The following is a 27485-nucleotide window of genomic DNA, read 5'->3' on the forward strand; positions in this document are numbered from 1 at the left end:
TGATGAGTGTGTTGCAATGACTGTGTAGAGATATCAGTCATTTCCAAAGGTGATTCTGACTGTTTTGACCATTCTGAAGAGTTAACTTGGTGGTAAAAAAAAAAAAAACTTTTCCATTGTTACATTTTTCTTTCTGATAATGTTTACATAATCATATCCTTGATTTGACATTCGCCATCGCTCCTCAGAATGTCGTCTGGTCATTATTTGTAGTGAGAGATAAAAACAAACATTCTTCCATTTGTCCTTGTACTTTACCTCATCAAATCATTGACCACCATTTGTAAGCATCTCACATTATAGCAAGCTGTCATTGTGTATGTGCTACTCATAACTTGACAGCAGACTTTATCATATCTATAAATTCTTTATCATATCTGTCATTCTTATGGCATTCCTGTGAGTGCAATGCCGCTGGCAGCAGTTTAAAGGCACTTCTCTAGCGAATATCCCTCTCTTGTAATAGTACTAGAGCCTTGATGTTACTACCTGCGTGATTTGTGTTGCATATGTTGCATGAAAATGCTATCAATGAGAAGACCTCATTCATGTATCTGTCATCTTGATACATGTTCTCTACTCCCTTGATCCATGTTATCCTATGACACTTGCCACTAGCTCCTTGATGACCACCATAGTGAGGTCCAGAAGTCTTTGATATAACCTATGACACTGGTTCGTTCCCCTCTAGGACTCAAGCCAATGAACACAATGAAGTTCACAAGGGAGAAGAGGTCCAGCCTCTAAGAAAGTGGAAGCAGCAGAACGACATCCCCCTGACCACCACCAGCAAGGTAGCCTACTCCCACTGCCCAGCACTCGGCCTGCGTGCTGCTGTCTCATGTCAGGGTCACAGAAGTAGGGGGTGAACCTTCATCTCCATCAGTTTTAGTTGCCAGTTCTCCTCAGGTTCCCATCCTGTCAGCTTAACTGATTCACAACTCAAGTTGGAATGTTTTATTGATATAAACATTCAGCTGAGGCTGAATTTGTGTGAGTTGAGCCTCTTGACACATCAAAAGTGTGAGAGAGTATGCCACACAGTGGTAGTATTACAAGATGATACAATGGCAGACTGACTTTGGTAAAGGTCTAACATGAAACTAAATTTCAATCAAGTGTAAAGAGGACATATATGTGTATGTTTGATTCGAAGAACATATGCGTCTGTTATTGAAATGAAATGTATGGTAAGTATGTCTGTAATTCTGTTATTATGATTATGATGATAAATTGAGAAGCTCAGTATGGAAATGCATACATGTGCAGGCCATTTCTGGTTGATTTTTCTGTTTTGTTTTGTTATGATCATTTCACTGTTAAGTATCTCTTACCACCTTATCAGGCACAGAAAGGATTCAGGGGCAATAAGTGACGTTTTGTACATTTCTAAACTTCTCTGTACCTTTGACCCTGTCCAGATAAAAAAAAAATATATATATGTCAATGTAATGTCTTGATGCATGTCTGTCCAGCTAGCGCTTAGTCTAGCATACCCTTCTCACTTTCAGTGTTGCATGTATTACCTTTAACTTTTTTTTACCTTTTATGGTTAGCTTGTGTTGCATGTATTACCTTTAACTTTTTTTTACCTTTTATGCTTAGCTTGCTTAGCTTGTTGCATCAAGCCCAGAGCCCTTTGAGACACAGACTATAAATAATCCCCTAGTATACATCATAGGTTTCCGTTCTCATTACCTTCATAAGAGGAATGAGGAAATGTGGGTTGCTGATCTAGTCTCTACTCACTTTAGACTATGAAACAAACAATCACTCTCACACATACACTATGACTATATATATCATGTCAATAATATGTTCACTTTGCATGTGCCATAAAAGGCCTCCTGTTTTCTCTTCTGCTTCCTCTGTCACTGTAACTCAGGTTCAACACAGGCCTGCTCCCCCTAATAAGCCACTTCCCCCTGACCCTCTTTTAAAGACTAACAAGGTAAAGTTCGGCAGTCCGGTGGATGGAAACAGTGTTGGTGGTTGGTGGTGTTGAGGTTCACAGACATAGGCTCAATAAATGAGTCTTGTTTCTTAGAATGTCAGTGTGGCTATCGCGTTTCCTAATTTTCATGGCTGTGATGTGAAGGAACAAGCTATTGACCGTAAAGTGGTGGGTGTTTGCGTGTGTGTGTGTGTTTGTCTGTTAGTAAGTATGCGTATGCTCTACAGCAGCCATAAAGCCTCTTCACAAAGTTTAGCTCACCAATGGCTTTGAGTTCTGAGTTTAGCTTGCCAGTTGACTTTGAGTTGTGTAGTGGACCATCTGATTTAACGTGATGCTATGTTTCTTTGAGTTGTGTAGTGGACCGTCTGATCTAACGTGATGCTATGTTTCTTTGAGTTGTGTAGTGGACCATCTGATCTAACGTGATGCTATGTTTCTTTGAGTTGTGTAGTGGACCGTCTGATCTAACGTATGTTTCTTTGAGTTGTGTAGTGGACCGTCTGATCTAACGTGATGCTATGTTTCTAACGTGATGCTATGTTTCTTTGAGTTGTGTAGTGGACCGTCTGATCTAACGTGATGCTATGTTTCTTTGAGTTGTGTAGTGGACCGTCTGATCTAACGTGATGCTATGTTTCTTTGTGTATTCTCTCCCACTCTCCCCCTTGCCCAGCTGGCGGGGAAAAGACCTGCCCCTCCCACCAAACCTCTTCCCCCAGATCCTCCTCCCTCTGAGGGCAAGACTCAGCTCAAGGTACCCGGGGCCGAGTAGCTGTAGGCATCATCATCATCATCGTGCTGATCATTTCCCATCATGTGCCAATGACATGTTTTGATCCAATCCATCAAATCATTATTAGGATTTTGTTGTAGTTCTCTCAAGACCTAATTAAAGTCGTGGGTCTGCATGATTTATGCCCTGTGATGATCCACGTCTTTCTACGTTTCCATTTCTTTACCTCTCAGCTGTTCGGCTGGTGTGTGGTTCTGTGTTGGTGGTTGTGGTGATTGTGCATGGGGATGACCTCTTAGAGCTGAATGTGGAGATGGAGCAGGTTTTCACGGAGCAGCGGTGTGGTTCACTGCATTCATGCCAGTCAAGCAGGAGCTGGATCTAATGGAGACCCTCAGAGGATAGTGCTCCTCAACACAATTTACGTTCAAATCTCTGCAAATTGTAATGCTTAGTGCACAGCAGATATGCTGTCCTTCAACATGCTTCATCTCCACTTACAGCAGATATTAGGTATCCGTGAACACAGCTTGTGATTAAGCTGGGAAGAGTGATTGGTGCCCTTTGTTCTGTTCGGCGTGATCATGCGTTTGGGAAACTGTCCCTGACTTTCTATCCTCTGTGATTATAGTTTGGAGTTGATTCGGGCATGCTGGGACTGAAGTGTATATGTGCATGTGGTGTGTTGTTGTATGGTAAGATGTGGTGTGGCGTGGTCATTTTTTGCGTAATGAGGAAGCCCACTGGTCGCTCTCACCCACTTCTCCTTCTTTTTTTTTGCCCTCAAAGCGTCCGGCGCCTCCAAGCAAGCCTCTCCCCCCCAACCCCGTCCACACGAATAGCCAGGTATCACAGGACCAGTAGCCCAGCATCAGGCTAATGCTAAATAGTCATATACTATTGCAGAACTATTAAAAACTATTAAAAACTCTCAACTGTGGTTCAGTGGTGTCTCTGATGCTGCATATAAACTATTGCGAGTGATGGTGTGAATTAACAGGTCTCACACCAGTCTTAACGCGGACATCAATACTAAACAGATTTGTCAAAAGTGTTTTGTGTGTTGTTTCAGAGTCAAGGCCCCTCCAAGCCTCCTGTGCCCAAGAAGCCTTTGCCAGTGGCTCCCTTGAACTCTGCCGACCCCCCCAGACTCTCCACAGTTGCCCCCGGGCATCGCACAGCTTTGGCGACCAGGGGAGCGCTGCCTGCACGGGGATCATCTGCTGGTGTAGTCCCGTCGAGGTTAGGAGTACTTAGTTTGAGAACCTGTGTGTGTGTGTGTGTGTGTGTGTGTGTGTGTTTGACAGTGCATTTGATTTATTACAATGCGATACAGCGCGATGTGATACGATGCAATGCAGATAGGTTTTCTTTTCTTTTTCGTGCTTCAGGTGTGCCACATCATGTACCTTTTCTGTTTAATTTTAATGTGTAAACTGGTGACGATTTATAGAGACTTTACACATGATACATCTTGAGTTCATCCGGATTTTTAACCGATGCACACTTTTGCATCTCTATGTAATTGCATCGTAAATGTTCATACCGATGTACCGATACAATCGGTGAATCTTACCATCACTAGTGCGTGTGTGTGCGTGTATGCATGTCTATGTGTGCGTGTTTGCATACTGTATGTGTGTGCATGTGCATGTGTGTTTACATATGTGTGTGTGTGTGTGTGTGTGTGTGTGTGCTTGCATATGTGTTTGGATGTGCATGTGTGTTTTTATATGTGGGTGGTTGTGTTTTGTGTGGATTTGGTGGTCTTGTGTGTGTGTATATGTGTGTGTGTGTGGGTGGGTCTACTTGCATGTCTTCGTGCTATATTTCAATCCCATTTCACCCACCTTTCTCTCTCTCCCTCTTTACCACAGACATCCACCTCTTCCCCCAATAAGAGCACCCCATCCGAGGAATCCCCATTTGCCTCCTCCCGTTTAGCCAATGAGCCTTGTCTGGACTCTGCCTGCATGAGACTGGACGGAGCTCTCGCTGCACTGATTCTGCGAGAGTTCTGCAGAGCAAATGCCTTAAGACTGTGCTGAAACCAAATGCTGCACTCTCATTTCCTCCCTGTTTGCGATAGCTTCCTCTTGCAATCTGGCCAAATTGCTCACACTTGGCCAGAGTATTTAAAAGCGCAACTGCTGCAGGAGGAGTCTGTCTACACAGCCCAAACACAACGAGGTTTTGAAGTGGATCCACAGTGAAAGCCTGGATGTTTTTTTAAGGGATTCACAGACATCCAAAAACTTAAACCGCCTTCAATATGACAGTATTGTGAAGACCAATTCAGATTTAGTTTTTTCTGTCTGTGTCTGATCGACAGTGGGCGTGAGAGTATGAGAGACTTAAAAAAATGTTTGAAAAAAACATACAAGCTGCTCCAACATTATGTGACTTATAGCAATGCCCCGTTTTTTAGGGTAAGCTCAGGTCATTGTCATGTCTATCTTTGACTGGTGGTCATGTGAAGTTTCAATAGTACCCCCACATCACTCCTTCAGACAGTGTGATGTTAGGCTTTAGATTTTCACACATGTGCTTTAGTGGTCTAGTCTATGCAGGTAGACCTTTGATTGCTCAGTGCACTGGGGTATTGAATTCACCATAAACAATTTTTCACAAAGACATTAATGCATAAAAGGTGTTATGACTGGCCTTGCATCAGGAACCAGGCACTGGAATGTCTGCTCTGAAATTAATGTTACCATGGAAATCTGTGAGAGATTTAGACCAAGTGGAGCATGTCATTGACTGTGTGTCATTGGCAGCCTTCGAGGGATTTGTCCATGGATTTGTCTTTATGAAGATCATCAGCATTTCACTGCACAATTATGCAAATGTTTGCCTTCTGTTCCACATGTTTATCCACATGTTCTATTAATTTTGCCTGAATTGCAAACAAGATGGTGACTTAAGTTGGGAGACAGTTTGGTTGGTGCATGTACAGTATGCATTATTCTCAGAATGTGTGAAATGTTTGCCCATCATATGCATCCATTTAACATTGTTGTAAGAATCAATCTGTGATTGATTTTTCAATTGTGAGATTGAAGTATTTTGAAAAATCTAGGCAAATCTATTTGTTCCTGTTTTGTTTTGGCATAATCACCCAAACTATCTTTTACATGTCACAGCTAAATTCAGGATGTAATGCCCATTTCAGAAAGAAGTATCAAGAACTCTGTTATGAAGGACAGAAAAAGTATTATACTGTACCTCTGCCTTTGGACCTCAACTTTCTTTTGTCCTCTATTGCCATCCATTTTAATTGAAGGTGCATGCAGCATTTATCAAACATGGTGGTGGTTCTGTGCAAGTGTTGGCATTCTTGTTTAGGAAGGGTGCATCACTAAGTCCTTTCCAAACACTTCATGAGGTTTCGTCTCATCAGATTTATCTTTGCCATTTTCCTTTATTCTCATGTTGAGATAAATGTAAGGAAATAAAGTCATAGTGTGGTAACAGCTGTGTCCACTCTTCCCCTCTGTACTTGGAAACTTATAGTAGACTCAAAGGCCAAAAATGAAGAAATGTGTTTTGGGTAAATTCGAAAAATGAAATGAACAGGTTAACTGTGAAGATTAGCAGACTTGTGAAAAAGCAATATAGTTTGCAAGAGATGGCTGTATTTTCAGAGAATCATTGGTTCAGCTCAGAGAATGTGGAACTGAATATGACAAAGAATGTCAGGATATGATGTCATGTTTCACAAAAAGATGTATGAATAACCAACTAACCTTTACAAATTACTGTTACAGTCTAAAATCTCAACTCTCAAAGGAACAGATTAACTCAAAAACTGTACAAACCAAAAGCTATAATTACATTCATATATTCAGTTATTTCCCCTTAAAGTATCTAAATATTGTATTTCTACAAGGTTCAACTTTGGATTAAAATGTCAGTCAAGTTGTTCACCTCATAAATGATGGGCTTCAGTAAAAAATATGTGGAAAAGTATGTGCCTTACAAAACATAGCTTAAATGTTAATAGGTCTAGTCACCACTGAAACCTGTCACCACTCTCTGGTTGCCTGGCCTCCAGTGAATTACAAAAAAAAAAAAAAGGTGCTCAACCATCTTCCTTCCTCATCTGATGCTATCGCAGTACTGCTCTACACTGCAGAGCAGTCTATAGACCCTCTATATAAACTTACCAGGCTCAGGATTGTGATAAACTACTACAAGTACCATTCCTCAAATCGGTACAGTAACTTTGAGGTTTTTAAAACTTATCTCTAAAGTTTTTATCTGGAAGGAGCTGATTACGAGACTGGGGTTTGGTTCAGCATGGCTCATGTGGCCAAATTCTGGATGGCTGTAGTCATCGTGGGGCTCGTGTGTATAACAGCATCCCATGGCAGACTTACTCCTCGTATCTCTTTCCCTATTGATGACAACGGTGAGTGAAGACCTTACCTTTTGACATTATATAACATTTCTTGTTAAATTTTTTAACTGAAAAGAGATGAGTAAAATGTGTCATAGCTCAAAATGCACAAGATAAAAGTACATAATACGGGCTGAAAGATGTGGAAATATTTGAAACTTCCCTTTAATGTGATTTTCTTGCAAAAGAGGTACTTTTACATAGAAAGTGGACATGGCAAAGGACCTAGAGTAGACTAGTTGTGGCTTCTTTCCCTCATCTGGAGTGGATGTGTCATTTGAAAGCTGTTCTCTCAAGAAAAAGATTTTTCTTTATCTGTGGGTGATGAAAGAATATGGCAGGATGCGTAGAACAGCAATGTAGATCAATGACCTTTCACTGTCGATGCTATTACCACCCCTTTAACATTGATAATAGTCCCTTTCTTACTTTGGACCTACCCAGAAAACCGTTACCCAAACAATTACGTGTTCATGTAATGCCACATTGCCCATACTTTAAAAAAAAGTTGAATGATGAATTATAACCTCTCAAGCCTACTGCTCAGTAAAATGTACCCTGGACCATATGTGGACCAAAAGGAATATCCCCAACATAATGTCAGATGCTCACTATTGGTAGATAAGTTGTGTGCCAACTGCCAACATTACAAATTGCGGTCAGAGGTTTGTGCTTCGTTCTGTCACGACATGACTTAAAATGAGCTGAAACCACAAGGGCACTTGCACGATCCAGAAGAAGCAAAAGGATATACCCCATCTCCTGATGCCCAGAATATGCCAGTGGAACATGTCAAAAAGATGTCTCCACTGACCTGACTTTCTGTGTGTGTGTGTATGTTGGTGTTTTTCTGTGTGTCTGTCCTGTGATATTAGGTCAATGTCATTGTCAAAAACAAACAAATGATCTTCTTAACCACAGTTGCATCTGTAAGACACTTCCTACAAACATAGGTGTGGTTTGAATGTTCTATAAATTTAGATAGGTAGGTTATGCTAGAGTTCTGAACACGTTGCATGCACCCAATTCGTTTGCATGAGAAAAGGTAGCTGAACTGAGTGTGACTGCTGCACAAAAATTACATTTGTATTTCGTACATGGAGATACTTCTATCTTTCCATTTTCAGACAAAACTTGCATTTGGCAAAAACCTGTGTTTTGACTGTCAAGAGCTACATATATTCATAATTTTTCACATGCCTCTCAAAAAGACTGAAAAACTTTGTGCTTTGTTTCCTCTGCTACAGGAAGTTCTGTCAGAGTTACAGCTCATTTCTCTGATGTTGAAAATGCAACCACCCTATTGCTAAGTGACGATGGTGCCACTCTGTATGTGGGTGCACGTGATGCTGTCCTCACACTGAATGCACATCAGTCCGGAGTTCTAACTCTGAAAAAAAAGGTGGGTATAAAATGGACAAACATCCTGTTTGAATGGAAAATGTCTGGCTCACTAAGATTTTCATCTGAATAAATAATGAAATGCTTGAATATAATGTTGTAATATCCCAAAAGAAGACTTGCTATTGACATACAACACATACACTTTTTTTCCCACATTTTGATGTCCTGGCAAGGAGTGAGATTGGGACCCAAAAGCAGACACAAGAACACTAAGGCTATACATTTGAGTACCTCTAGTCAATTAAGCAAAAAAGACAGATATTAGTTCATAATCCAAATCAACCAATCCAAACAGGAATACAAGACTGGTAAAATCCAGAGAGCAAAAGTCAGATGGTAGTCAAAAACAGACAGGATTCAAACATTAGGCCAATTCCAAAACCAGACACATACTAGACTGACTGTCACAAGTGCTGGAAGCAGTACGTCCTTTCCATGGGTTCTTATACTGCATCATTTTTTTAGCCTGGATGCCAGCTGAATTGAGCCCCGCCCACAACATTTGAGGTTGGGAAGTTCGGTCTGGACTTGTTCCGTTGTGGAGCAACTATGCACGAACCATAGCTGTTCGGAGTCACGGTTCAGACCAGAACTCGTGAACGGTTTTGTTCAGAGCTGAAAATGCAACTGTGTTTGACAGAGGACAGATGTAGGTTGCTAGTGACAAAATATTAGCTTTCAGTATGTCTTTTTAAGTGACATTTAAATACAAAGACTTAGTGTTTCATTCTTCCCGGTTCTTCCTAACAAAAACGCTGTTGCTAATAGGTAGACATTTAGATTTTGCCATCACGTCTGTTGTACAAGATATTGACAAGGCAATAACCAGAAAACAATGTTAAAGGTACTCTAAGCGATGCTGGGTAACATCACTTCTGTTGACTCTCACACAAAACAGAGAGCTAGCTCGCTACTTCGTCCCCCTACCTCCCGTGCTGCTCCAATGCAATTGAAACTCCTAAACGTGCATATCTTCTGTGATTTGCTTGAACAGTTTGTTATGTTTTTATGGGCTTATGGGTTTGCCCAGGTTGTTTTTGTTGCCGTTTTTGGAGCCTGGGCTGTCCACAGAGATCGCTTTTTTTTTTACAGTGTATTCAGGACACAGACAGCTAGCAGTTGGTTAGGTGATGTTTGCAGTAAGTGACATAAAATGTTTTAGCCTAAAAAACGCATGGCATCGCTTAGAGCACCGCTAATGCATTTGTGGAGAAGAAGAACCCCTGTATCGCTGTAACACGCACCATAATCACATCCCAATGGAGCAGTAACCTATATCAGACTCAAATTCATGTCTAATGAGTATGACGACGTCATGATATCATTTGGTGGGAGTCCTGCTTGTGTCTAAACTAAACTGTTTAGTACTGACAGTAGGCCTACTAAATTTACATCACCTATTACATAACATAACATATCATAACATAGCCTATTAACAAACATGTTGTGTACTTGTCCTTATTGTTTGCATTATGATATCTTCTTATGTCTCTACGCCTCAGCTTGAATGGACACCACCTACAAAGGATGTTGCTAATTGCCAGATGAGATTGAGTAGTAAAGACACGGTAATTTGCTCTTCTGTCAGCCAATATTATCACTTTTTTTAACAAGGTTCTAAAATTTCATCTAGCCATAAAAATGACGAAAACTATGTGTTCTCCCAGCTGAACTGCCACAACTATATCCCTGTGCTGGGACTTCTCAATGCTACCCATCTGTATGTGTGTGGGACCCATGCCTTCCAGCCTCATGACACAATTATTGTGAGACTCTTTATTCAACCTTGCACAGTATCCAACTTATGGTTTTATCTCTGCATTTGACAAGTCTGATTTTCGCTTTTGTTTCTTTATCTCTTTCTCTCCTCCCTTCTTCTTCTCTCTATCCCTCCCACCACCTAGGATATTGAAATGTTGACGCATCTGAGAAAACCAGCAGTGGCCAAAGGTCACTGTCCATTCACCCCAGTGGAAAGAAATGCAGCCATTTCAGTTGGTGGGTAGATTAAGGCAAAGCAAAATAATAGCCAGCTAGTTTTTAGTTATGAATCCTCCTTCTCTGTGTTCTGGCTGACAATCCTCAGATAAGAAACCATTTTTCAACTCTGACCCCCCACAGATGGTGAGATGTATGTTGCTACGATCTCAGATTTTATGAGAAAGACACCAAGTGTATCACGTTTCCTTAGCAGAAATGGTCGAGTGGACGTGAGTCTTGACAACCCTGTGAAAGTTCTACAAGGTTTGTTTGAAGACCACCTTATAAAATAGAAGACCACATCAGCTTTTCCACATGGTGATGCTTTTACCTTCCAAATTGCCTGTGCTGCGGTCTCTCTCTCTCTCTCTCTCTCTCGGTTTCTATCTCAGAACCAACTTTCATCAGTTCATCTGCCATACCTGGTGACAAGAAGGTCTACTTTTTCTTCACTGAAATCGGTAATGAATACAACTTCATGAGCAACAAGCTGACTGTCTCTCGAGTGGCGCAGGTCTGCAAGGTGGGTGCCTGTTGTCTGCACTCAGATGTAGAAACACCTTCTCCCAAACTAAGATACTTAAGATGTACAATAATATTATCATATTAACATAATATGTCAATTTACAATACAAATGAACAATAAAAGGAATAAAGTAATAGATTAAGAAATGTAAAACTAAAGACTAAAAATACCATAACATGATCATAGTATTTACCATATGGTATTATTTTCTAGTGCTTATCTTAAGAATCCGAGTGATCTAGAGAAGTTGGTCCTGGAATATGAATATATGTTACGATTGCTTTTCAAAGATTTGCTGCTATTTTGGCCATGTATATTTTGAATTACATCTGTTCATATTTCATAGAGAACACATACTGTAATTAGTTGGAAATCATATTTAAAGCATAATTGAATCTTGACTTGATGTCCATGTGGTAGGATGATGTTGGAGGGGAATACACCCTGCAGAAACGCTGGACTACCTTTGCTAAGGCTCAGCTTGTCTGCCAGCGAGAAAATGAGTTACCGTTTAACATCCTCCATGACATTGTGCCACTGCCTGCTTTGGAGGGAGACTCCTCGGATGGCATCACCTTCTATGGCATCTTTAGATCTCAGTGGTCAGTTCCTCAGCTCAGATTAAAAGCATCATTATGTCATGCCAGTATAATTCTGTAGCCTTGTATTGTAAAACTGACATCTGCCATTGACATCTGACATTTTTGACATTTGACATTTTTCTGATGTCATACTACGGTGACATTCGAGTTGACGGTCATATTCAAATTTTAATTTTGACCGTCAACTGTGGTCTCCCAATTTTTTTCAGAGTTGTAATATATATATATATATATATATATATATATATATATATATATATATATATATATATATATATATATATATTTATTTATATACTCTCATACAGTCTAGTTTCCTGTAATGAAAGCAACTTGTGGACTGTATATAAAATATACAGTCAATAGTGGACAGAGAATGATACAGATTCTCTACAATATAATGATCCCCTGGGTTTTCTTGCCAGGTCCCTGACTTCAGGAGTGTCTGCAGTGTGTGCTTTTAAGCTGCAGGACATAAAGGCTGCCTTCGCAGGGAACTACAGGAAATGGAGCAGAGATAGATATACTCCTCAAACTGAAAAAAAAGTTCAGTTTGGAAAGGTGAGAGGACACAATCAATGCCATACATACAATGTTAAAAGATAAATAAAATCTAAAATAAAATGTAGCTTACATTATAGATGGCATTATAGTTGACATATATAGTGTATTTACTCTGTATTACAGGTGGTCTTTTTAGATCTTGCAAATGCCTTTTTGATCAGTGCCTTACAGTAAATAGGAGCTTACGAACCTGCCCACAGAGTGTAGCGCTGTAGCTGCCTGGCTGCGTTAGCTGCTGGCTGTAGCAACTCGAGTTAGGTTAAACCAATTGTTTTTGTCTTTTATCGTACCGACAGTACTCGGTGACCTCAAGAAACGGAAGTGAAAAACTCACCGGATTTCTCCTTTAAAGTGTTCATGAAACAGAAAGGTCTTGAGCTGAGCTTTGAATGGAGGAAAGAAGGAGCAGTCACAGAGGGGTTGAGGGAGGGAATTCCAGCGCTTAGGGGCCATGGTGCTGAGGGACCTGCCACCCAGGCTAGAGAGTCTGGTGTGGGGGGCAGTAAGGAGATTCTGGTTAGAGGATCTGAGGGAGCAGGATGGAGTGTAAGGGATCAGAATGTCATAGATGTAAGGAGGAGCAAGGTCATGGAGGGCTTTGAAGGTGAGAAGTAGAATTTTGAACTTGAATCGGGACCAGTAGCCAGTATAGGTGGGAAAAGATATGGCCTTTTACGGCTACTGGGACATGCAATGCATTTGTCACTGCCACACGCCAATTGTGCATTGTTGTTGAATCTTACAGCATGTTGTGTAATGAGAAATAGGCTTGGTTATTGATCGGCCGCCGTGGGAAATCCCCTACCAATAGCACATTTCCGTGTATGTCGGAAATTACATGCTTCCAAAGGATATTAATATTATGTTTTTTGTTTTGTTTTGTTTTGTTAGTGTGGCTTGGCAAAGAACAACACTCAGAACTTGGAATTGGTGAAAGATTCTTTTCTCACTGAGAAGAATGTGCAGACGATGGACAATAGAATGGTTCTTTTATCTCCAGACCAGACATACAGTCGTGTAGTGGGTCAACAGACTCGGGCAGCCAATGGTCAAGCCTATACTGTCCTTTTCTTACTCAGTGGTGTGTACAAACAGAAGAATATGATTGAAATTATGATTCCCGAAGTTAAAAGTTTATATTTTTATTTATTATAGATGTTATGTTGCATATATTTTGTACTTTCTTTAAATCCTTCTCAATTTATTTTTGTCAGAATCTGGATACCTTCACAAAGTGGTGCTGTTGAAAAGTGGTCCCCACATCATAGAGGAGATTCAAGTCTTCAGATCTCCACAAACAGTGAAAAACATCATTCTGTCGGCCTCCACAGTACGTTTTTGCTGCTACTTTGAACTTAGCTCATCTCATGCTGAATATATTGCACAGACGATATGGAAATAGGTACAAAACTATTAAAGCAACACGATGTAGTTATTTTTCCTTACAATTAAAGCTTCAAACTAATTTTGAGGTAATCTCTCCAATGTGCGCCCAGAATGCACTATGTAACATTGTTGTCACAAGTAGGAGCATGACCCTTTTTGTTGGTTTTAGACAAATTTGGTACCCTCTTAGTGCTGAATGGGAACCCAATACATTACTACATTGTGTTATTTTACTGTAGCCTAAGTAAAGTCAGGTGTTCACTATTCTTTGGGTCCAATTTGAAAGAATGCCTCTTAATCCTTTACCCTCATTCTTTTGTGGGTGTGGGTGTTTTTCTCTTCCTCAGGGTATGGTGTTTGTGGGATCACCTGAGGGAATATCTCAGGTCCCAGTGTCTAACTGCTCCTTTCATCAGACTTGTGCTGAATGTGTGTTGGCCAGAGATCCCTTCTGTGGGTGGGATCCCACCAAAGGAGTCTGTGTCAGGGTGTCCGACATCTCACTTGATGTGTGAGTTTCATCTAAACAAATGTATCATCTATGCATAAGCCCAACTTTGTCTCAAAGCCTCAGATTCTACTTTGTAAAGTCATTCATTAAATCCATTATATCCATCTAAAAGGCAACAAAAGTTAGGTCTAACACACACTTACCATGCACCTTTCCTCTCTTTGCTAATCTACCTCCTTCTTCTACCACTTTCTCTCCTCCTACAACACTTAGACTAGTGTTTATAATATTGGCACTCTTATCCTTTGTAATGGTATTGACAGATGTAGAAGTCATTCCTAGCTAAGGTCTCCTCTGCACTGTAGCTAGAATATTATTCTCTTTCTGTAGCTGCTTTGAATAAAAGTGTCTCCTAAATTAAAAAATGTCTGCTAAATGAATAAATGTAAATGTAAGCTCTGCCTGGACAATGTACTTTTCTGTTGTAGTGATATCTTAGTGATAAATCTAGTGATAAAAATGTCTACCTGTAATTCTTTTAGGCAACAAGATATGGAACACGGAAATGCAACAGAACAATGTAAAACTATTGTTTCTGAGAAAGGTCCCAAAGGTATGTTTGCAACATTGTTTTAGTAGTGAAATTAGTAATTTCACATATAACCTGGAGAGGCGTGAAATTCTTAGTGCAATATGTAGGAGATTTCCTACAGTGGCCAATCAACAACCAAGCCTATTTACGATCACCAAATTTTTGCTCTAATTTACTCACAGATTTTCATATTCTAAAAATGGACAATATTGTCAATGGTGTTGTATCATATACTGTATATTGAATACATACATTGCATACATATATATATTGTAACTATATTGTTATTACTACTAGAACACCATCTCCTGGAAACCAAAGCCAAAGCAAGCACACTTGGCCAAATAAGTCTGATTCTGATTGTAACCTTTTCCAGAAATTGAACTCTACCAGGAACTCAACAGACTGACAGTGCTACGCTGCCCAACACTCTCCAGCCAGTCCCTTCTCACCTGGAGGTTCTCCAACAACACTCTCCTGCCTCCCGCCATCTTCCTCCAGCCAGGAGACAACAGTGTGGTCTTCGCTGGCAGTCTGCTCACTGTTGGGCGTTATGTTTGCATGTCAGTGGAGCGAGGCTTTGAGCAGACGGTGGCCATCGTCTCAGTGAAACTGCGAATCTCAGAAAACAACCCCACGACCGTACACACCACATCGCAGTCAGGTAAACACACTCCGACTACAACGGCTGGGAAGACATCACCAACATCCGAGCAGAGCCCGGGCCACACTACCAGGACACGTACTTACAGTACAACTGGCCACACCGTTGTGACTCAGGAACCGAAGGGATATATCATCACCACGCAGATGGAGAACGAGGCTCTGAACTCAGCTGGTGAAGCCGTTTCCCTCAAGAGCTACCACGGGGAGCTGGTGGCTGTCTCAATCCTGCTGGCCCTCTGTGTGCTGATGCTGGTTGGGCTCTTCTGGTGGCATCAGCGAAGTCTCCGCAGAGCCACTTTAGGCTTTGGGCAGGAGAAAGATCCATCTCTGGGGAAGGTGGACACTTGAGGATTAGGTGGGATGGGTGGTGAAAGGGTTAGTTTTATATAGACCCTTTCAAGAGAGTTCCATTATCAGCATCATAGTTGGCCCCACAAGGCTTCCGTGGCCCCACATTCCATATGTTATCTTAATGCAGAGGAAGTAGATTGGGAACCAAATAGAATGTTCAAGCATTGTTTTTGTTTTTATTGTTGAAAGGGTTAGTTTTATATACTGTATCAACAGAATTAATTGTACATTTCTGAATGCATAAGACAGGGAACGCAGTGAAACCATTATTTTATCTTTTTCTATCTGCACTTTGATTGTGGGTTTTTTTGGGCTTTTTTGGGCAGAATGTTGTACTTATGATTCATTTCAATGTGGTGATACTGTGAACACATCCTGTAATTAAAGTAATTGATAAATTAATAGTCAGTTAAGAGTTAATAAAAAAATATGAGCATAATATTTATATATATTACAGTCACAATGTCTTCTATGGGGGTGTCACCAAGTTTTCAACATATTGTAGGTAATCAATCACATCGTGTATAGAGTCGGTAGGCGGGCTTAACATAATGTTGGCAGAGTTGCGACGGTTCGGTGTGAATTCCCTGCTACTTGAAAACAAAGAAGATGGATGTTTCTGTTGGCAAACTGCGTGACACGAGTTAAGCTTTTTTTTAAGTTGGCAAAAGTTTGAACAACTAGCCATCTAGCTCCGCTGGTGGGAAAATGTATGGGACTCATGAGTTGTAGCGCTATCCTATTGCGTGCAGAGGGAATTTAAAAGACAACCGTTTATCCCGCCCCTCGGACTGAGCACTGCGAATGGTGAGTCCCCAGACCCTACATCTTGATGTGGGTCTGGCTCGTCAGGCTAGGTATCAGTAATTGGTAAGATATATCTTTCATAGTAAAATATTAAAGGCACTCTAAACAATCTTACGTGGTTTCGAAGTTAAAACATTTATTGTCACATACTGCAAACATTACCTCACCATCTGCTAGCTGCCTGTGCCCTGAATAAAAATATGCGGTCTCTGTGGACACCCCAGGCTCCAAAAACAGCTTAACTTGACTTAACAACTTGGTCCAGCCTGGACCATAAAACATGACAAACTGTTTCAGCCAATCACCAACAAGATGCACGTTTATGAGAGTTTCAATTGCACAGGAGGGAGAGGCAGTGCAGGCAGTCAGGCAGTACATTTAGGCCGGGAGCCAGGTCCACTCCTCGGGATGTTTTTTGCTACCTTTTTTCACTATTATTTCCTATTATTTTATACCTTTGGCCATCACAAGTTAATAACGGCCACGCCCAACTCGGCCCCGTTTGGTCTCAGGGTCCAAACCACACCCTTTTTGGGAAAAGCTTTTGGTGGAATGATGTAATTGTGAATACTAGGGTACTGCAGCTGCATAAATGGTCATATAACCCTACCATTTTGCATGGTGTATCCTGGAAACTAGCAGAAAAAGGTTCTGGGGATTGCTGTATTTTTGCTGTCAAATATCACCCTCAACATAACCCAAAAGACAAAAAAAAAATCTGTCTGCCTGACAAATTGTCATCAAAAGTGATCATTGCAAGCATTTTATTAAACGTATCACTGCCTCAAATGTATATGAAAACCTCCCAAGTTCATAAGCTTCAATTTATGTCCAAGACCTTTCTACAGCTGGTATACCCAAAGTTCTCCTCTGTACCTCAAATCGGAGAAAACAGAACTTTCAAGCATTCCATATGGGATTAAGCATATGTTTTTGCATATAAACAATATTTTCAAAAAGAGTTGAGACTTGACTTATGTACTGCTATACAATATGAAGGGAATTGCATGACAAGTGAGTAATGTTATGCCCCGAGGTGGACTGGGATCAGGGTGCAACATATACCGTAGGGTACAATCACGAAGGGGTTTTCAACTGATTGTGAATCAGGGACCGTCATTCTGAAGGCGGTAACCCCAGGACCACTAGGCCTACTGAATAAAAATTCCAACCTTGAAACTACGTTACTGAATCTATGGCAACTAGCAATGTCCTCACGGACCACTAGGGGGCCGCGGACCACTAGTTGAAAATCCCCGCTACTTCTTGAAAAAACAAACATAAAACATGCAGTAGGCCTAGGCTATTGACTTCAGTAGCCTATTGATCACTGACTGTATTAAAAGTATTCTTACACACATGCATACATACATACACTAGTACTGTAGGCATACATACAACCAGTAAGGTGCATGGAAATATTTCTGTCCTACATCCATATTTACATGCATTTTTGTTAAACGTGTTTTGAATGTTCTGTAAAAAGTTGTAGGCCTAGTGAAACTATTAGGCTATTTAAAATAATAATAATAATAATAATAATAATAATAATAATAATAATAATAAGGATCCCCTGTTAGTAATGTAGGCTAAAATTTCACTCAAAATTCCTGTGCATTCAGTAGGCTACACTTTCCTGTGCATTCAGTCTTTGAAAACATTTCCTAAATGTTTTCAAAGACTCATTTAGTTAGCCTACATGATAGCCAAAAGCAAAACCTTTATACGGTCATTGTGCCATACATAAAGCAATGGGCACCTCATAGGGTTAATAAAACTAGAAGGACGAATCCATTGCGTATGGATAAGGAAGGCCTAGCCTACATCCGTTTCAAATAGAAAGTACTTCCAACAGCGAATCGGGAAGATTTCATTGGGATTCAGATACAGTGCTTCCTCAATTTTCGTGGAACTGTTTACCAAAGGTGAATTATTATATTTTTTTCTTAAACACCACTAGACATGTAGCCTAACTCATAAGACTGAAGGTAAAATATCGAAGGAAGAAGAGCTTTATTTATCACAGTTAGCTTCAAAAAGCTCGGCTTGCCACACGTTTGTGTCTAAAAAGGATATGGCAATATAAAGTTCGTGGTTTTAGCTGTCTATAGCCTATGTAGCTGAGCCTTGCTAGAACTGGGGTGCGTTTCCCTAAGCATCGTTAGCAACAATTGTTAACTAGTTGAAACTTTGTAGCCTAAACACACAACTGTTTCACCTGTAGGCCTACATTTAAATGACAAGTGTTAAACGTTAATTCAAAGCAGTTGTTAATTTACAATGTCAGCCGATATGAACCAATGGATTAACTTGACCCTGAATACAGAAAAACTGAGACGATTTCACGGATTAAACTAGTCTCCATTATGTGCAGGTGGGCCGTTCACGTGCTACTAAACGTCATTAACTACCTTAGTCCTCCTGAAGTTTGGAAACTATCATGGTCCAAACTTACAAAACAATCGTAACGTACATGTTGGTTAGTTGAACGACCTGTCACGTTAGTAAAAAAAGAACCTGCGTAGTTGTACGGGAAACGCACGCACCCCAGGTTGGTTCTTCATCATCGGCCTACAGGAAATTCATATCCACATTGTTTATTGTGGAGTTCTCCAGGGCGGTGGTGTAGGCTAGCCTACGGATCTGGCACCCTATGCCTTTATTAATCCCACTTCAGTTTATTTCTGCCATCAAGAAAGTTTCACTGCCTCAAATGTATATGAAAACCTCCCAAGTTCATAAACTTCAATTTATGTCCAAGACCTTTCTACAGCTGGTATACCCAAAGTTCTCCTCTGTACCTCAAATCGGAGAAAACAGAACTTTCAAGCATTCCATATGGGATTAAGCATATGTTTTTACATATAAACAATATTTTCAAAAAGAGTTGAGACTTGACTTATGTACTGCTATACAATATGAAGGGAATTGCATGACAAGTGAGTAATGTTATGCCCCGAGGTGGACTGGGATCAGGGTGCAACATACTGTAGGGTACAATCACGAAGGGGTTTTCAACTGATTGTGAATCAGGGACCGTCATTCTGAAGGCGGTAACCCCAGGACCACTAGGCCTACTGAATAAAAATTCCAACCTTGAAACTACGTTACTGAATCTATGGCAACTAGCAATGTCCTCACGGACCACTAGGGGGCCGCGGACCACTAGTTGAAAATCCCCGCTACTTCTTGAAAAAACAAACATAAAACATGCAGTAGGCCTAGGCTATTGACTTCAGTAGCCTATTGATCACTGACTGTATTAAAAGTATTCTTACACACATGCATACATACATACACTAGTACTGTAGGCATACATACAACCAGTAAGGTGCATGGAAATATTTCTGTCCTACATCCATATTTACATGCATTTTTGTTAAACGTGTTTTGAATGTTCTGTAAAAAGTTGTAGGCCTAGTGAAACTATTAGGCTATTTAAAATAATAATAATAATAATAATAATAATAATAATAATAAGGATCCCCTGTTAGTAATGTAGGCTAAAATTTCACTCAAAATTCCTGTGCATTCAGTACACTTTCCTGTGCATTCAGTCTTTGAAAACATTCGCTAAATGTTTTCAAAGACTCATTTAGTTAGCCTACATGATAGCTAAAAGCAAAACCTTTATACGGTCATTGTGCCATACATAAAGCAATGGGCACCTCATAGGGTTAATAAAACTAGGAGGACGAATCCATTGCGTATGGATAAGGAAGGCCTAGCCTACATCCGTTTCAAATAGAAAGTACTTCCAACAGCGAATCGGGAAGATTTCATTGGGATTCAGATACAGTGCTTCCTCAATTTTCGTGGAACTGTTTACCAAAGGTGAATTATTATATTTGTTTCTTAAACACCACTAGACATGTAGCCTAACTCATAAGACTGAAGGTAAAATATCGAAGGATAAAGAGCTTTATTTATCACAGTTAGCTTCAAAAAGCTCGGCTTGCCACACGTTTGTGTCTAAAAAGGATATGGCAATATAAAGTTCGTGGTTTTAGCTGTCTATAGCCTATGTAGCTGAGCCTTGCTAGAACTGGGGTGCGTTTCCCTAAGCATCGTTAGCAACAATTGTTAACTAGTTGAAACTTTGTAGCCTAAGCACACAACTGTTTCACCTGTAGGCCTACATTTAAATGACAAGTGTTAAACGTTAATTCAGAGCAGTCGTTAATTTACAATGTCAGCCGATATGAACCAATGGATTAACTTGATGACCCTGAATACAGAAAAACTGAGACGATTTCACGGATTAAACTAGTCTCCATTATGTGCAGGTGGGCCGTTCACGTGCTACTAAACGTCATTAACTACCTTAGTCCTCCTGAAGTTTGGAAACTTTCATGGTCCAAACTTACAAAACAATCGTAACTTACATGTTGGTTAGTTGAACGACCTGTCACGTTAGTAAAAAGATAACCTGCGTAGTTGTACGGGAAACGCACGCACCCCAGGTTGGTTCTTCATCATCGGCCTACAGGAAATTCATATCCACATTGTTTATTGTGGAGTGCTCCAGGGCGGTGGTGTAGGCTAGCCTACGGATCTGGCACCCTATGCCTTTATTATGACCGCCGCGCAGCGAAGCTATATATAGGTTTAGTCAGATTTTTTTTTTTCTTTTTTCTTTTTCGCATGCCCAAATTTCCGTCAATGATTCCCGGGACACTGAAAGACCGGGGTACACGAAACTTGGTGGGCATGTAACCCCACATGGATAGCATGGAACCATCGTTTTTCGTTATGATCTGTAGCCCCCCCGCTGGACTGGACCCCCGAAAGGAGGGTAGGGCAGACACAGTTTTCTGTGAATATCTCGAAAACCGTAGGGTTTAGGAGGACCATTTTTTTTTTGTATGTTGATCTCAAGGGGCCATGTCAACCCATTCCATAACCACTCATTTCATGTATAGCGCCACCTAGTTAAACACAAAAAAGTAAAAATGAGGTGTTGTAATTGAAGGTATCTGTGACCTAACATAGTCAAAACTGCACGAAATTGGAAGTGTATGATCATTATGACACCCTCTGTATGCACGCCAAGTTTTGTGGAATTCCGTTCATGGGGGGCCACACAATAAATTAATTTATGTTACTATACACCAACTGGCCTGTAGGTGGCCGGAGACAGTTTTCTGTGAATATCTCGAGAACCGTAGGGCCTAGGAGGTCCACCTTTTTTATGTATGTTGGTCTTAAGGGGGCATGTCAACCCATCCCATTACCACTTATTTCATGTATAGCGCCACCTAGTTAAAAATTAAAAAGCAAAAAATTAGGTGTTTTCATCACAATATCTCTGGCTGACAAGGTCAAAACTGCACAAAATTAAAAGTGCAGGATCATTATGACACCCTCCGAATGCATGCCAAGTTTTGTGTACTTTCGTTCATGGGGGGCCTTACAATAAAATAATTTATGTGTATATTTAGTGACCGTACACCAACAAGGATTCCCGGGACACTGAAAGACCGGGGTACACGAAACTTGGTGGGCATGTAACCCCACATGGATAGCATGGAACCTCCTGTTTTCGTTTTGATCTGTAGCCCCCCCGCTGTACTGGACCCCCGAAAGGAGGGTAGGGCAGACACAGTTCTCTGTGAATATCTTGAGAACTGTAGGGCCTAGGATGACCAATTTTTTCCGTATGTTTGCCTCCAGGGGTCATGTTAACCCATTCCATGTGCACACATGTGCATAAACAGATACACACGCACACACATACATTTACAGTAATCATACGTATGACACATACTCACACAGTAGACATATGTACGCATGCATGCACATGCACAAACACACATACGCAGGCAAACACACAAGCACGCACATACACACACACACACACACACACACCCACACACATAAACATAAATGTGTACACGCACACATGCACACAATTCAAGAATTTTTCCCGTCATCTACTCCCTGAATGTTTGGTCATTGATACCCGGTACACCGAACCACCGGGGTACATGAAATTTGGTGGGTATGTAGCCCCACTAGACTTTTACGGAAAAATTTCATTTCGCCACGATATGACAGTTTAAGTCCGCTTGATACTGTAAGGCGTAAGCCATTGGTTTCCAAAGGAGATTTTATTTGTGTCGCCAGCATAGCCTATTGACAATTTATGTTGTAAATAGGCCTACCTTATAATCCTACCTGTAGCTTAGGGAAGCTAACAGCTTTCTATTAGGATCTAGTTTGTTAGTTACCGTTTTGTCATAACTCCCTGATGCATTTTTGCATTTAGAATAGCCAGAGCGTGTATATCTCAATCGGAAAATTAAACAATATCGGGTGCCTATGGACTAGGCTGGGTGAACCCAGCCTGATCTGCCCGCTATTTATTTTTTGATTTCTTAAAAGATTGAGCTTGGTCTGATGAAAGCCAGACTAGCCATGGACCTCAGTTACACAATGCAAGGGAACATGAATCAGCCTATATTTGCACGAACAATAACGGACAAAAGCTCTTCAACTTTGGCCCGTTAAAATGTGTATGAACAGTCTAGCGACGCATTTCATCAAGGCCCATTTGGACATGTCAGTTATTTGCACCACTGGTTAGATGTAAAACAGCATTTCGTTTCAGACTAGGCTACTGTTACTTAATTTGTGCATTAACAATAACGTTTCAGACTACTGTTACTTAATTTGTGCATTGACAATAAAGTATGACATGAACTAAAGATGACTAAAATCTTATGTAGAAGAAGAAACATTCACAAAAAAGCCATCCATCCAAAAATGACCTTTGTTTTTGATAGCTGTTGAAAACGGCATGGAACTGACAGAGATGTTTTTGTTTATAAATACATAAACAATAAATAAATAAATAACATTATGCTGATACCTTTTGCTTTTCCCAAATACAATGTAGCCTTTCATCAATCCAGTTGCAATGGATGAACTGTGATGAACTGCCCTACTTGTGATTGTTTAGAGATTTTAAAGGTTTTATAACAATGCTACATCTTCTTTGGCTATTCTACAATCTATTCACCTTTTCAGCACCAGTAGGCTACTTTCTGTGCAGCCGCACACACACACTCAGGCATGCCAAACAAGCATACACAAAAGTTTCAAGAGTGGGGGATGGAGTAAAATATGGAGACAAATTGAAGTGTGATTTATTTCCGTGGAACGGATGTCCAGGACTGAGCGGCGGTCATATTTTGTACCGCTATGCGGTACATCTAGTTAATCCCACTTCAGTTTATTTCTGCCATCAAGAAAGTTAATGTCATTGATTGTAGCCTACTAGAACATTAGTATTTCTGCTAAACAAACAAGTTGTCACCAGGTGGGGGCGCCAAGGACCCCACCTGCTACCCTGAGGAGCAAACCACACCCCGAATATTCACAGGGACAGAGTTGGAAGGAGCTTAGCTTGGCAAGGCTGAGCAATCCTTACCCTCTGGCATTCAGTGGTGCTGCAACACACCCAAACAGTCTGGGAGTCATCTTCTGCCCCTCATTGTCTCCCCTCCAGCCCACCTCTCTGACTGAAACCCTGTCCTTAATCAGTCTGCAAATCACATGAGTCAATTTCACACCTGCAAACAAGCACATGGTGACAGCATTATAAACAGTCCCCTACAGTATGTCATAAGAATCCCTTAAGTTCAGTTCCATTCCCCCTTCCTCTGGGTTACCCTGTGACAGTTGCATGCGTGTTGTTGTGCACTTATGTTGCACAAGGATGTGGTGGTGTGATACTGTTTACTGTGTACTGTAGGCCTGCATTAAATCCATGTGTATTCCAACCTTTTTGTTTTTCTAATTTTCAGAACTTTTGTGACAATGTCATCAGCAATGTCCACTGCCAATGGGCTTATGGTTGTCACAAAAATTGTTCCATTGGAGGACCAATGTGACATTCCCATGAAAAATGTTATTTCAGAATCTAAAACGCTGGCCATGCAATATGAAAAAGTGCCTGAAATGACCAGGCTCTTTCAAAAAAGCCATCCCATGCAACTTGGAGTAAGTTTTCAAGACAGTTTTATCAGGTCTATTACAAGTAGCACGTAACTGTATGTTATCGTTTACACACTGTCACTGATATGTTGATTGTGCATTTTTTTCACTACAGTGTCCTGTAATGATGTTTGTTGTTTTTACCTGCGCAGATCGTGCAGATATTCCTTGGAATGATGGCCGTGGTAATTGGTGTGCTTGGTCTCCTTTCATCTGAATTCCTTGGGGAGGTCCCTCTGTGTCTAGGAATATTTGTAAGAAAATAAATGATGTTGTTGATTTATTTAAATTTGAAAACGAAATCCCCTGCTAGTGTAATAGTGAAATAGTCCTGCAGTTCTTTGTGCATACAAATGTATCAAGTAAAGCAAGATTATAGGCCTACTCAAAACTGTTTATAATTCCAGCACTGTTATTTATTTAACATAGTGATTTATGTGATGCAGCTGCTCTATCCTTGCCCTTCATGTCGGTTTCATGTTTATTTTGATGTTTATTCATGGTTGCCAATTTGGTTTTGCATGAAACTGCTCCTTTAAATTCACAGGTTATGATATCAGGATCAATATCTGCTGCAGCAAATAAAGGAAAGCATTTTTGTCTGGTAAGAATAATTTACAATACATTTTTATTCCCAAAAAATGTGTCACATTTAAATTAAAGACATACACTGGGGTTATTGACAAAATGATCATACATTTCAATATGAAAAAAAATTATCATGTACTTGAAGGAACATGCCAGATTTTTGGGAAATTATTATATTTGCCTTTTGCACCAGATAGGAAAGTGGGTTACAATAGGTAGTCTATAACTGGCTAAAAGGGAACTAGGCTGGTGTAACACACTTAGTTCTGAAGTTCTGAGTTCTGAACGGCTTACTAAATCACATGTCTCCAGACTTAGGCAGCGTATACAGTCATTTCTTGTGTATTAACTGCATTGTGTGTAAGCCGCAGGACAGTGTTTTATGCAAGTTAAAAAAGCAAAAACATATTAATACCATATTAACTGCCCCTGTGTATTAACCTTATAGCTGAATTGTTTTTTTCAAAATCAATGTACAGTATAAACCGCGGCTAATAGTTGGGAAATTACTGTAATTACGGTAATTGACTGGATTTTGTTATTTCAATGTTTTTTTTACATCGGTAGTCCTCCCAGATACCCAAATGCATGTGTAAAAGCACTGAATAAGTGAAATTTTCATGATATGGGAGCTTTCATTGTCAGATCAAAGGAACTTTGGCCATGAACATCATCAGTTCTCTGTTGGCGCTAGCTGCCATCGGATACTTTTGCTGGGAACTGGCCAAGCAGCTACAAGATGAATGCATAAAACCAGAAAGTGGGTACAATTCTGAGTACTGGAATTGTGAGGCATCTGTCAATGGGTATAAGGTAGGTGAAATGGCCAAACACAAATTTGTTGCTGTTTAGGGTTAAAGAATAACTACACTTTTATGTTTTTGTTGTCGTTTGTTTGGTGGCGTCTTTGAGAAGAATATAGGTCACACATATACTTTAGTGTTAAATTTGGTTAACTTATGAGTTGATTTATTACCTACAGACATATTCAAATCAACATTTTCAGCACACAGCTGTGATTTTCCTAACATTTTTTGTTACCTCATCTACTCTTTCTCTCAATCAGAATGTGGTCAATGGAATGAAAGGATTATTATTGGTCATGGCCGTGTTCGAGTTCTGTGTTTCCACCACAATATCAGTCTTCTCTGTGAAAGCCATCAGACAGCATTCTTTTGATCAACTGGTTAGTTCTGTACTTGTACTGATCTGTAGATGCCAGCACTGTTTGAGGTTTCCTTTTTGTATGGAGTAAACATTGTGTGTATAGTTTCACCCAAAAGTTCCCATTGTCTCAGGAATCCATTTAACTGGTGTTTTTGATATTGAAGAAAAAATTGATACTGTATCACTCATTCAAATGATATATCACTCCTCCATAAAGATTCATGCATATCACCCATTCAAACTGATATACAGCACAGCACAGATGGTCTGAAATGATTCCCCGCTGTATTGCAGGTTGGTGATGGATCTTTTGCTGGCCTTAATAGCACTGTTCCTCTGCTCACAGAAGAGGACCTCACTGCTCCTGCATCTCCTTAAAGGAAACGAGGAGAATTGTTTGCACACCATTTCTAGACTCATGTCATGATTCATGTTAATTAATTGAATGTTAAACAACGTATAGCAGAGGCACATATTCTAAACTCTGCCTTTTTGTTAGTCTACCATTAAGGCATCTTGTATGTTGTTCTAAGCTGATGTACTTTGATGTTTTTTTCATCTTACTAGTGTAATAAAGATGATAATAGTTCTCAGTATACCGGTCCATGCATTCTGACAGGGTTGTCCATCATGAGGATTCACCTTACAAAACTGTCAGAATGAATAAGCTTAGGCCCTACTAGTTGTAGCAACTCCTTCTTTCTCAGTAGAGTGAATATCCAACTACTAATGCTTGTTTTTGATAACTTAACCATCAGAAGTGAGGTGCCACAAGGTTGTGTTTTACCTCAGTGTCCTTAACACACACACAAAACTGATAATGTTGCAGTCCTTCCTTTTTTATTATATGATTTTTTTTATTATACGGAAGACCAGGAGTAGTTGTTAGTTATAGTTTTTACACTTTTTGCTTCAGACTTGTATCTCACAGAATTTTGCACACAATATTGACTTACTGCAAAAGCCTTGCCTGTTCTCTACAATATACAATCAGTGACAAGGCTACTCTTAAATCACAGAAAGCATCTTTTGCAAGCCACAATCTTCTCTCGTACTTCATATTTGTCTTATCAGTACTGTTTAGCAGCACAGTGTACAGTATATCCATTTGAATACAAGGGCAGATTTATTATGCATTGTGCATGAGTGGGCAAAAACATCCTTAGTTAATCAATAAACACTTTGCTGCACACTTCCTGTACTCATGTCCCAGTTGGGAAACTATCTATGGTGAAGTAGCCTAAATGCAACATGGAAAACACCTAGGCCAACCTCACTAATGTTTCTAGGCATGTCTGAGGCTGCTGGATGCCT

The 27485-nt window shown here is 40.2% G+C and overlaps 3 protein-coding genes across 9 annotated transcripts in view; all 3 read left to right on the forward strand.

Moving 5' to 3' along the window:
* Positions 1 to 6162, forward strand: part of adam15 (ADAM metallopeptidase domain 15) — a 28834-nt gene extending 22672 nt beyond the window's left edge. Inside the window, exons 20-25 of one of the 7 annotated variants that reach the window (XM_042106560.1) lie at positions 692 to 794; positions 1886 to 1951; positions 2631 to 2711; positions 3480 to 3536; positions 3763 to 3932; positions 4568 to 6162. In XM_042106560.1, coding sequence (XP_041962494.1) covers positions 692 to 794; positions 1886 to 1951; positions 2631 to 2711; positions 3480 to 3536; positions 3763 to 3932; positions 4568 to 4634 — 544 coding nt within the window. In that variant the 3' untranslated portion in view covers positions 4635 to 6162. Of the gene's footprint in view, positions 1 to 691; positions 795 to 1885; positions 2123 to 2630; positions 2712 to 3479; positions 3537 to 3762; positions 3933 to 4567 lie in introns of those variants that run through there. The other 6 variants (XM_042106562.1, XM_042106563.1, XR_006034563.1 and 3 more) reach the window with 6 other exon arrangements.
* Positions 6163 to 6770: 608 nt separating this feature from the next.
* On the forward strand, positions 6771 to 16013 carry LOC121720475 (semaphorin-4A). Its single transcript, XM_042106571.1, has 14 exons — positions 6771 to 7101; positions 8337 to 8491; positions 9996 to 10061; positions 10161 to 10259; positions 10398 to 10491; positions 10615 to 10737; positions 10866 to 10996; positions 11420 to 11601; positions 12027 to 12162; positions 13057 to 13246; positions 13380 to 13495; positions 13899 to 14062; positions 14545 to 14615; positions 14971 to 16013. The coding sequence occupies exons 1-14, from the start codon at positions 6990 to 6992 to the stop codon at positions 15606 to 15608; spliced, it is 2277 nt and encodes a 758-aa protein (XP_041962505.1). The 5' UTR covers positions 6771 to 6989; the 3' UTR covers positions 15609 to 16013.
* A 2246-nt stretch (positions 16014 to 18259) lies between these two features.
* On the forward strand, positions 18260 to 26763 carry si:dkey-7j14.6 (uncharacterized protein LOC556585 homolog). The gene is made up of 7 exons (XM_042107006.1): positions 18260 to 18343; positions 24227 to 24422; positions 24569 to 24670; positions 24964 to 25020; positions 25650 to 25817; positions 26071 to 26190; positions 26466 to 26763. The coding sequence occupies exons 2-7, from the start codon at positions 24240 to 24242 to the stop codon at positions 26547 to 26549; spliced, it is 714 nt and encodes a 237-aa protein (XP_041962940.1). The 5' UTR covers positions 18260 to 18343; positions 24227 to 24239; the 3' UTR covers positions 26550 to 26763.
* The last annotated feature ends 722 nt before the right edge of the window (positions 26764 to 27485 follow it).

The sequence above is a fragment of the Alosa sapidissima genome, chromosome 10 (assembly GCF_018492685.1).
Source record: "Alosa sapidissima isolate fAloSap1 chromosome 10, fAloSap1.pri, whole genome shotgun sequence".
In the NCBI taxonomy this organism is placed as follows: Eukaryota; Metazoa; Chordata; class Actinopteri; order Clupeiformes; family Clupeidae; genus Alosa; species Alosa sapidissima.